The 11,425-nt window shown below is 35.8% G+C and overlaps 1 protein-coding gene across 1 annotated transcript; it reads right to left on the bottom strand.

Moving 5' to 3' along the window:
* Positions 1-2,944: 2,944 nt before the first annotated feature.
* LOC143624722 (hyperosmolality-gated Ca2+ permeable channel 2.5-like) lies at positions 2,945-10,986 on the bottom strand. The gene is made up of 9 exons (XM_077095282.1): positions 10,712-10,986; positions 9,482-9,622; positions 8,548-8,611; positions 8,225-8,428; positions 7,411-7,709; positions 5,973-6,252; positions 4,894-5,172; positions 3,965-4,198; positions 2,945-3,207 (listed from the first exon to the last, which is right to left on the bottom strand). The coding sequence occupies exons 1-9, from the start codon at positions 10,984-10,986 to the stop codon at positions 3,052-3,054; spliced, it is 1,932 nt and encodes a 643-aa protein (XP_076951397.1). The 3' UTR covers positions 2,945-3,051.
* Between the last annotated feature and the right edge of the window lie 439 nt (positions 10,987-11,425).

The raw sequence follows: 11,425 nt of genomic DNA, 5'->3' as shown, positions 1-11,425 counted from the left end.
TAATGTTTGTAATAGTTATTTTTTAAATAAATAAAATTTTCGTCGTTATTAAAAAAGTAACAAAAATTAATCATGAGTAACAAAAGTAACTATAATAAAACAAATCAAAACTAAATATTAGTTGAACAAGTTACAAATAATTTTACCAAAACAAATAATTACAACTCTTCTTCGTCTTCATTCTCGTCTTCACCATCGTCTTCGTTAGCGTAAGAAACCCCGTCCTCCGCCTCCTCATCATGAATATGACGCTCTATTGGTATTTCGTCTTCAAAGTTCGCCTTGTGTTGTACACGATCCACCGCATCCAAATGGTCCTTTAGGCAAATGCAAACCTCTAGAGACTCGGGAGTTAGTTTTGTTCTTCGCATAGATAACACCCTCCCACTAAGAGAAAAAACCGATTCGGAAGCAACCGTTGAGGCTTGTACGGCAAGCAAATCACGAGCCATGGCGGATAGAATGGGAAATTCGTTTTGTTTACCTTTCCACCAAGCCAACAAATCAATATTGCGAATTTCGTCGACCGTTGCGCCCTTAACATAGTTTGCTCCACTATATCGACCAAGTTCGCTACTTGGTGTGTTTCCTCTTTGCCTCTTAGATGCCGATTCACGAATCTCATTCATCAAGTTTATAAGTGGGTCATTGCACGGCCTACTAGTTGTTTTTTCACAAAAGACGATCTCGTGCTTGGACCATACATTTGAAAATAATGGTCATAAAGGTCTTGAAGGTTTTTGTTGAACTTGTCCTTCGCTTCCGTCGACAACTTCGGGTCAATCTCGTGCATACCTAAGTTGTCGAATATTTCCTCAATCGTTGTTTCAACCCCATTAACATTCCAATAGGGGTTTAATGCGGCGGCACAAGTAAAGACCGGCGGTATGTTTTCAAAATATTTTATGAACTTTTCTTTCATCACCGCAACAATATTTTCGAAGAGTTTGTTCTTCTCCGCAAAGCTTTTAAAAACACAAGACATATAGTACAATTCTTGCAAAACCCAACAACTAGTAGGGTAATAGACTCCCGATAATTTTGTTGTTGACTTTTTGAACACGTCAAGATACTCCAACAAATAACCGACTTGGACCCAAACACTTTCCGGAAACATATCGGCCTCGCGTTCTTCAACAAGATTGTTATGAAAAGCTTGTAAAGTTTGGCGTTGGGCAAAAGCACACTTTAACATATGACAAGTTGAGTTCTAACGGGTTGGAACGTCCCAATTCGGCCCCAAATACTTTCTTTCAACCGACTTGCAATAGTTCTTATATTCAAGATGTCTTCTTTTACCACTTTTGAAGACATCTTGTAACATAAGTCTAAAGTATTTTAAATCATCACAAATGTTTTCATTGTCAAGACCTATTTGAACAACCAAGTTGATATGTGCAACACATCGGACATGAAAAAAATCCCCGAAACAAGGTGGTGAATATTTAATGATAAATTTTTCAGCCGCCTTAGTATTGTTTGAAGCGTTGTCAAACGAAATCGAAAATATTTTATTTCTCAAGTTGTAAGTCGTTATAACTTCATCAAGTAATTCAAACAATTTTTCGGCGGTATGTGGGAACGGGAAGTTTTCAAAAGCGATGGTGCGTTTCATCAATTGCCATGTCACCGGATCAACCCAATGAGCGGTGACACATATGTTTGATTCGGGCAACCCGTGTGGTGCCGACCAAACATCGGTAGTTAAACTAACCATGGCTTCTAAAGAATGAAAAGACTCGATTAACTCTTTTTTAGCACACTCCCACAACCTGATACAATGACGTCTTAAGGTAGTACGACTTACATGTGTGTATCTCGGTTGTAGAGTTTCGCGAATCAACGACGTCAACTCCGGGTCATCAAAGTGGTTAAACGGCAAACCTCGTTGAATAACGAAATTTGCCATTCTATCTTGAACTTGAGTCGTGTTGTAACGAAATAGTGTACCATCTTTACCCAAGTCAATTTGATCGGTCGCGCCAATCCCTTTCAACGCCTTGCAATATGGCTTCTCGATGTGCTTTCTCAAAGTAGAGTTGGAATCGTGCTTTAATATTGAACCACATAGCTTGCAACGAGCCTTTTGATAACCTTCGTCATCCACAATCAAATCCCAATTCTTCCATATGTCTTGGTTGCGGTTATGGTTGACTACCGTAACAACCCTTGGGTCCTCCGTAACAGGAACGGGGGCAACAAAAACACTCTTCTTAGCCTTCTTGTTAGTTTTTTTGATGGGTGCCATAATAATATTTAGTTGGATGGTCGGGTAACGGAACGGGTTTGCTAAAGGAGTAGTATTTTAGTTTGTTTTTGAGTTTGGTGGTGAAATTAGTGGTGGAAAACAAGTTATATATAGGTTTTGGCATCAAAAACCGGTTCCAACGGCTATATTACCGTTGGAACCGGTTCCAACGGATCTATTGTCTCTCGAAAACCGGTTCCAACGGTTATATTACCGTTGGAACCGGTTCCAACGGCTAATTGGTGGCTAAAAAACCGGTTCCAACGGCTATATTACCGTTGGAACCGGTTCCAACGGCTACTTTGACTTTTGTTTGACTCTTCAAAAAAAACCCGCTGGAACCGGTTTTTCCGGGTACGAACCGAACCGGTTACAATTAAGAACCGGGTAGGAACCGGGTTGGAACTGATACTAACATACAAATATGAGAACCGGGTACGATTTTCGGGTAGAAAAATACCCAAACCGGGTATTGTACCAACCGGGTTGGAACTGGAACCAGTTCCGGTTCGGTTCCACCAGTTAGGTTCCGGAACCGGTTTTTTTGTGCACGTTTACCCCTCTCTCTCTCTCTCTCTCAAAACCTCATAAGGTTTGAATAGGGTGTTGTAAATGAGCATCACCACTAAACACCTATGTTATTCCTTCTCCTGAATGACACTTTTGTAAACAAGTCAGGTCGGGCCAACTCGTCTGTACTCGAGCTTTGCTTGTTTAACTTACAGAAGTTCGAACTCGACTTGTTTGTTATTTATTACTTGATTCATATACATTTATAATTACTTTTACAAAAGAGAGAATCATTAGGATGTTGCTAATAATAATGGTTGTGTGGAGGTTGAATCTTCAGTTGTTACACATGGTTGACGCAAAGAAGGTGGACGATAGGCTTCGATTTCACTTGCACATAACGCGTCACTCGCCCCGTCTTTGTCAATTTCATCACTATCTTTGGCATCCTAAGTAACAATACCAAATCATCAAAAATTAACATACCGATAATTAAAGGGGAGAATGACCGAAATGTCCATTTGACTAGTCAAAATCTAGAGAATGTCTAGTTGACCAATGTTTTCCAAAACTGTCTATGCTAAAACGCGTTGGATTGCTGACTTTTAATCATTAAGTCGATGGTATTTAAGCCAACAAGATTCAGCCACTTGGTCTAATACCGTTGGTTCGCTGGTTCTTTTTAAGCCGTTGTCAGACAGAAAAAAATCCTTCGGCCAACGGGGAAAAAGCCGTCGCCGTCCAACAGGTTTTTATTACCATTAAATTTCTATCAAATACTTATCACAAGTTTAGTAAATTTCAAAATAAAATTAATATTAGAGGTTTGCCATAAAAACCGAAATATAGTGAACGTCAAAATGAATCGTCAATTTCTTTTTTTTTTTTTTTTGTAAATTTAGCGGAATAGAGATAATGATTAAAAGCCGTAGAGTTGCCAGGATTTTGCGTTGGCATTTTCGGAAAAAGCTGGTCAAATGGAATTTATGTTGATTTTGACAAGTAAAAGGGACATTTAGTCAATTTCACATAATTAAATTGGTTATTTGACTCCATTAATTTGATCAGAATCTATATATACAAACATTAAAGGCTGATTATGACAACTTTATGTCATAATAATCCGATAATAAATTTGAAAATACAAATCCAACGCATTTTAGTAAGTAAATAAGGAAAATGAAGTGCATATTTAAGCATGTATACCTGGACCGAGCATTTGTAAAATGTAGGAAGAAAACGGATCTTGCAATACTCGTTGTAAGCTACAGTGGCAACAAGGAGTGGTATTGTCGCAATAGATGCAGAGGGCTTTGATTTCAGTCCAAAGAACCCAATCATGGTGATTTGCATGATGATGATGGCAATAACAATATGATGATGGATGTGCGGCCAATACTGACCACATGTCTCGTATGTAGTTTCGTACACATCATGCAACTGTATGAATACATGCATTATACCGTTAGAAATAATAAACATAAAATCAACTTATGATATAGAAAATAATAATAGTTAATACCAGAAAATATATACATATATATACACACATTCTTATTATTCATGAAAGAGTCTCTCAACTTGTAAAAAGTACACAAATGACTAAACTAATTTGTGTATATTAAAGTCATAAACTTGTCTAAAATGCTAGCACTTGTTAAAATATTTGAATAATAATTTGAAACTCTTAAATTGGTCAAATCTTGATAAAGAAACTTCTAAACATCTTTGCAAAAAAAGAAAAGAAAAAATAAAAGAAACTATACCATTTATTTGACCGATTTAAGAGTTAACAAATCACAAATTTAGAAAGAGTGTCAAAAGTGTGTGCATTTTAGACAAGTTTAGGGACTTTAATATAGAAGATTAGTTTAGTGACTTTTTTGTGTACTTCTTACAACTTGAGATACTTAAATGTGCCAAATTATGTTGAGCAACTTTTTTCATGAAAAATAAGAACATTGGTTTTTTTATGGTATTAACCAGTTAGTCATAACTAATTACTAGTTATTACCATAGTTTTTTTGTGTTTAGCCCACAGGCCCAAGTTTAGTTTTTTTGGGGTAATTTCTGGTTTTTTATATATTGAAAGTTGGTCTCTTTTACAGAAAAGGAATTATAAGATGGCCTCAAACCTGATTGATGTAAACCACGTAGCCGAGAAGGAAATAGACGACCAGAAACGGGAGAAGTAACGGTGCAATGACCGCATATACGATGCCAATAACTACAAAAAGAGAAACAAAGGGAATAATTCTATGATAAGGATATGAAGAAAGGTAATTCGACTTCCTTTTTCCTCGAGCCCACGTATGCAGTTTCATAGTATCCCATGCAAATAATCCAGGCTGAAGTATCTCAATAGAAAATCCAGCCAACCCACTCGACAAAACATACGTCATAAAGAAGTCTGCCTGAACAGATATTAATAAATTACGTAAAAAATTTAAAAAACGAGATAAAAGTGTTAATTATAATCAGGGTTTATTATCACTAGTTTTTTATTAGGATTTATTTAGCCCGCGGCCTGTAACCCGTTACAGGTTTGTCTAGGCTTTCTGGTTTGTTACATATATATTGAGAGCTTTCCCTCCTGTGTAAATAGAGCACTAAGATAGGCCTGTAAACAAACCGAGCATTCAAAGAACCGTTCATGAACTGTTCATCAGGAAGTTTGTAAGTTTTATAAATGAACGAACATAAACACAATGTTTTGTTCATTTAAATAAACAAAACAAATATGCACGCACGTCTTGTTCGTTCATTTGCATTTGTGAACGTCCGTTTACTTTAGTTCATGTATGTGCGTTCGTTTATATTTGCTCTTTTACGTTCATTGGTTTATCAAATTTATTTATTACTAATATTACTTTAAACTCAATTTAATTTTCATAATTTAGAACACTTGTTAAAACTTTTAAATGTCGGATGTAATAATAATGGTTTTTTAGACTTTAATTTGGATATTCACGTATAATTTTATATGGTATACGTTTGTGTTCGTGAATCATTAGTTTTGAACATAAACGGCCAAGCATAAAGGAACACGAACAAGAAAATCTGTTCGTTTAGGTGTTCGTGTCTGCTCATTTGTTGGTTAAAGTTAACTGAACGAACATAAACAGGCTCCGTTCGTGTTCGTTCAGTTCATTTACAAGCCTACATTCAGATATTATTTCATTCCACCATAGAAAAAGAAACTTGGGCCACTCACTCGAGCTGAGACAGCCCCCGCAAGACGGCTCGGGACATCACGTGGGTTAACAAAAGTTTTCCCGATTTGATCAAGTAAAGAGCCCGATAAAACACTCATGAAAAAGACATTCGCCATTAAAAAGTAGAAAACCATGTTACTAGCCTTTTGTTCTTGTTCACTTATTGAAACATAACCCGCTAATCCCGCCATTCCTTTCATAGCAAACGGGACAACGTAAAGAAACCCGCTAAGAATAACACTCGGGAGATATCCCGTAATAACCGAGCTCAATCCGGGTCTGCAGAAAATAAATTATTTTAGATCAGTGGAAATGTGTATACACCGAACACTTAAAGCCAATTTCTTTTAAGTCAACACAGTAAAAGCTAGTAACACTTTAACCGCAAACGTCATATTTTGAGGGCAAATAGCACAAATTAGCAGCATACTTGTGTGGTGGCCAGTTTTGGTAATTATAACTTTTTCCGACCCATTTTGATAGTCAAATGTTTTTTGAAAACCCCAATTTTGAAATTACAGCGTACAAACGTGACAAATAAACGAAATAAGGACAAAAAGGTAACTTGTTTATTTATTAATATAGGGGAGAAAAAACGTTTTTTAAGTCAACATAGTCAAAGTTACCAGCACATTAACCGCAAATGACACGAATAGCAACAAACTTGAGCGGTGGCCCATTTTGGTAATTATAACTTTTTCGACCCATTTTGGTAATTAAAATTTCTCTGAACGACTCACTTATTAATAGTGTCAAAACGTAAAATTGAATGAGATAAGGTCAAAAGACTGAAAGAGTAACTTATTTAATTATTATACAGAAAAAAAATTTTAATCAGCCAACTAGGTCATTGAAAAACTTAAAATTATCAAAACAAATCGAAAAAAGTTATCATAAAGTTATCATTACTGTAAAAGATACCATATTAACTAAATCTTGTAAGAAACCTAAATAAATAATGGAGAAAAACCAGAAACAAGCCCTAGATAAACCTAACTCGGGCCGTGGACTAATGACAGATAAACCCTGATTATGCAACACTAATAATCTAATAATAGCTATATCAACTATTATCATAATAGAACAAAGCCCTTGAAGTAAATTGCTATTTATGATATTTGCCCTCATTTTGAGGGCGGGCATTGGAGCAACCAGTAAGGCTGCTGCATTCATGCCATGGGAAACAGGTTCCTGCACAGAGTGTAGGGTAAGGTCGCGTACATTAGACCGTGAAGCGATCTGGCCCCTGCACAAATGCAGAAGCTAACACTCAAGCACTGGGTACAGCCCTCATTTTGACCCGAACTTTTATAAAGCCAATTACCTTAAAATAATTTTTTTTTGAAACTTTTAATGGTTCTTCGTGACTAAAATAGAAATCTGACTAATGTTGGTTACTTTTTTATACAATTAGTCCTACAAACTTGTGAAACTTACATCAATTGGACAGCCATGGCTGGAGGAAACCATTTTTTCAGTTTTTCATACTGTGATATACCTTGGACTGCAGATACCAGGATGGCAAAGAATATACTGAAAATAATTTCTGCAATAAGAATCGCGAATCTGTAAACTATTAAATGCTTATAAGGGACCGACAAATTCTTCCATAATACATCTCTAGGTTCCGGGGCCATTTGAGTTATCCATAATAACGGATTTGGATGTTGTTGTGTTTGGGAAGCAAGTGCAGCATCCCAACGAGACCTAAATGTCACGAAAGCAACCGGCAACTCCTACAAAGTACAAACTAAGTGATGATTAATGTGAAAGTTTTCAAATTTCAATGCTATATTATTATGTTGGAGTTTGAATTTGCGTTTAGCAAATGATTATTATGTTAGTTTTTAACGTTTGGATAAACATATCGTGTTTCTAGTTGTCTTATTATCTTAGGGTCAAATAATTAACTTTGTTTGATAATAGATTAACGGCACTCATAATCTAATGGTAAAACTATATTCAAATTATTTACTACTTCTTTTAAACTAATTTGAATTACTTTAATATCCATTTCACAAACTGCCACTGTAGTTTTCACAAAAATGTTGTTTATGGTCATTTTATTTTGAGGGATATGTCATACATCCCCTCAAAATTTGGTATAATATTATCTTATGAGACCATGTATGCAACATAGAAATAAAAGCAAAAAGGTAACCACATGTTGATCTTACAAATCATTTGACCCAATGTGGAATAAATATGAATGCATCATGCATGTAACATGTATGATGTTATGTCACATTACCTCAATATGGTTACCGCCATATAGAATCTGATACGAATGATAAGCATGAGGATGATACTTAGAGAAGAAATGATCAACATTGCAACTAAATGTTTTGTGTTCCTCACATAAAGGAACCTGTCGAACCAGAACAGTGAGTTGACTAGGTTTATTCCTGCGGTTACACAATTGTTGAACTCTTCTCGCAAGAACAGTCTTGTATTCCTAGAGATCAAATGGAGCAGGAGGTCACCTGTTATAAACTTCATTAAAATATACAAATGCAATAAATATTTAACTTTAAATGCATTACAAAGAAACATAAATAACGTTAGATATACTACCTTGTGAAGCAGATATATTCCCGTAAAAGATATAAAGCACAACGACGCAAAGTGTACCCAAAGCCTGTGTAACAGAAAGAAGTGAATTGGTCTGAGTTAGATTCAGCATTGACAATTTGATATTCTTTTTTTAATCTTCAGTTTGCATCAAAACTTTCAAATAATACAAATGCATTCTGCGGTTGTTAACATTATTGGTTCTGAAGAGAACATCCCTTGATATACGCATATTTCAGAATTGAAAGAAAAAGATAAATGAACAAATTAGGGATAATTTTGCCCAATAGTATAACCAAGTTTCTTAGGTGTTCCTCTAAAGTCACTTAACTTTTATTAGGCGTTCCAAACTTGTGAACTTTTTTATAAATGTTAAAACTTTTTTTTTTAAATACAGCGGCTTAAATGAAATGTATATGAATCTCAGTTACTATTAGATTTTTTTTTTTCAATTTAAGTTAAACTGAAAGTTATGGAACTTGGGTATAATTCAGTGATTTTTTTCGTCACTATTACCTCCCACCAAGTTAAATCTTTAAAAAAAAAACTTTCACTAAACACCAACTAGAATTCATATATTCTCCATATCATTTACTTAAATTTCTTATAAAATAGCAATTATAAAAAACTTCAAAGAGTGAGACCGAATGAAAGTTAAGCGACTTTAAAGAAAATAAAAAATGTTTTTGAGTGACTTTAGTGGAATATTTAGTAAACTTGGTTACTATTAAGTGAATTATCCCCAAACAGCCCGGTTTCGAGTTCCAAACGCTTGAACGGACCATTAAACCATCAAAACCATGAACCCAACTAAATAAATTTCAACATGTCGAGTTGTTCGGTTTGAACAGTTCAATTGGTTTCAACGGTTCATAAAAACTCACAGCAACTCTGCAACAAGGATGAGCATTGTTTTAATAGATTTTAACGACCGTACCTGTTTGATCCTTTAGGAATATTGGAAATTGTGAGAGAATCCATGGAACGAGAGGTTGAAGACATATCAGAAGGAACAGACCAGTTGAGTGGCAGAAGAACCGTCAATCCCACAGCAGAACACACCCCAAAAAACTTTATCCTACCATTTCAACAATTGCAAAAACATCTAAGACATCAATATCAGTAATCTCAGTTCTCAACTACATTTCTAACTAGTGGTGTAAACGAGCCGAGCCCGAGCTTGACTAGGCTAGAGCTCAGCTCGTTTTGACTTACAAGAACTTGAGCTCGAGCGTTGTAAGCTCTTTTCTAAAGCTCAAACTCGAGCCTGGACTTGACTTGTTTATTAGTTAATATATATACGTTTTTAATTGTTTTTATATATTTGAGAAAAACCTTAAACAAGCCTAAGCTCGGCTGTACAATGTGAAACTAATACAGAAGCCCAAAAGAGGTAAAACTTATAAACATACAAGGCTTGTTAAGGCTCGACCAGCCTAAACGAGCATCCCATACAAAGCTCGAGCTCTGGCTCGATAACTAAACGACCTTGAGCTCGAAAAAGGTCAGCTCATTTCGAGCTTTCTATCGATCCGATTGCGAATAGCTCATAAGCGGCTCTGCTCACATTTGCAAACGAGCCGAGCCCGAGTTTTGACATATGAGGGCTTGAGCTCGAGATCGGCTTGTTTCGACCACTTTTTCTAAAGCTCGAGCTCGGCTCGTGAGTTTTTCTTCAAGCTCGGGCCCCGGCTCGGCTCATTTATTATTCATTAATTAATTAATATACATTTTTTTTATTGATTTTGTATATATTTTGTGAAAGACCTTAAACAACCCTAAGCTCGGCTCGAGCTCGTTTAGCACCTTAAACGAGCCAATGCTCGGCTGTGAAGTGTTAGCTTAATACATATAAGTCCAAAAGAAGTTAAACATAAAAATACTCAAGGCTGAAAGCTCGTTATGGATCGACGAGCCTAGACGAACTTCCCACACAAGACTCGCACTACGGCTCGATAATTAAATGAGCTTTATTTTAGGCTCGGGTTCGGCTCAAGCTCAAAAAACCATGGCTTATTTCGAGCTTTCAATTGATCATTCCAATCTCGAGTAACTCATGAGCGACTCAGCTCGTTTGCACCCTTGTTTCTAACGAATTTCAATTATTTATATAATTGAACTGTGAAACACATTTAAGGATTATTATTATTATTATTATTATTATTACCCGAATTTGAAGAAGCGAATAACAACGAGAGCATCAAGGCCGCAGGTACGAAGGATGTCATCATCGGAAACCCTAACGGCGTCATTAATCCAATCGACGGACGGCAGGAAGCGGCGAAGGGTGAAGGAGGGGATCTGGTGGTTGAGAGAGAGGCGACGGGGGTAGTAAATGTTGGCATTGGAATGGTGGCCGCGTAACACGGAGAAGAGGCAGAGGATGACGATTATCAGGCCGATGTTGATGCTGGCTGATGCTAATAAGCTTTCCGGAGACATTTCTAATTCTAATGGCATTTGATGAATTACTACAGAAAAATAAGATATCATGTTACAATGACATTAACGTAACCGATAATATATATATTCACAATATCCTCTTTAGTTTATCATACAATGTAAAAAATACTAGTTTTACTAATTTTCCCTCTTTTTATCGTAAAACAAGTTTTATTGCAATTGTGTCCATACGTGAAATGTCATTTTATTTTTATATCATTCCTAGTTCTATTGATACGAATTTTATTTAAGGGTGTCAACGTTTGTTGATTGATTTCAACATCTTCACTTGTACAGAAATGTATATACGTGTTTACCTAAATCTTCACTGGATATTATTTTTTTCCATCATCTTCATAGTTGGATAATATATTATGCACATATTTTGAGTTGTAGCTTCTTAAGAAATATAAAAACAAAACAATCTAAAAACTAGAAT

The sequence above is a fragment of the Bidens hawaiensis genome, unplaced genomic scaffold, assembly GCF_021521415.1.
Source record: "Bidens hawaiensis isolate Kalapana, Puna unplaced genomic scaffold, B.hawaiensis_p1.1 tig00003961_1, whole genome shotgun sequence".
Taxonomy (NCBI): Eukaryota; Viridiplantae; Streptophyta; class Magnoliopsida; order Asterales; family Asteraceae; genus Bidens; species Bidens hawaiensis.
This window is presented reverse-complemented; position numbering and strand designations above follow the sequence as displayed.

Coding starts and splice junctions, on each gene's coding strand:
- LOC143624722 (XM_077095282.1), bottom strand. CDS start 10,986: ATGTCTCCGGAAAGCTTATTAGCATCAGCCAGCATCAACATCGGCCTG. Junction 8,429..8,547: donor GAATATATCTGCTTCACAAG/GTAGTATATCTA, acceptor TTTGATCTCTAG/GAATACAAGACTGTTCTTGC. Junction 3,208..3,964: donor TTTACAAATGCTCGGTCCAG/GTATACATGCTT, acceptor ATTGTTACTTAG/GATGCCAAAGATAGTGATGA.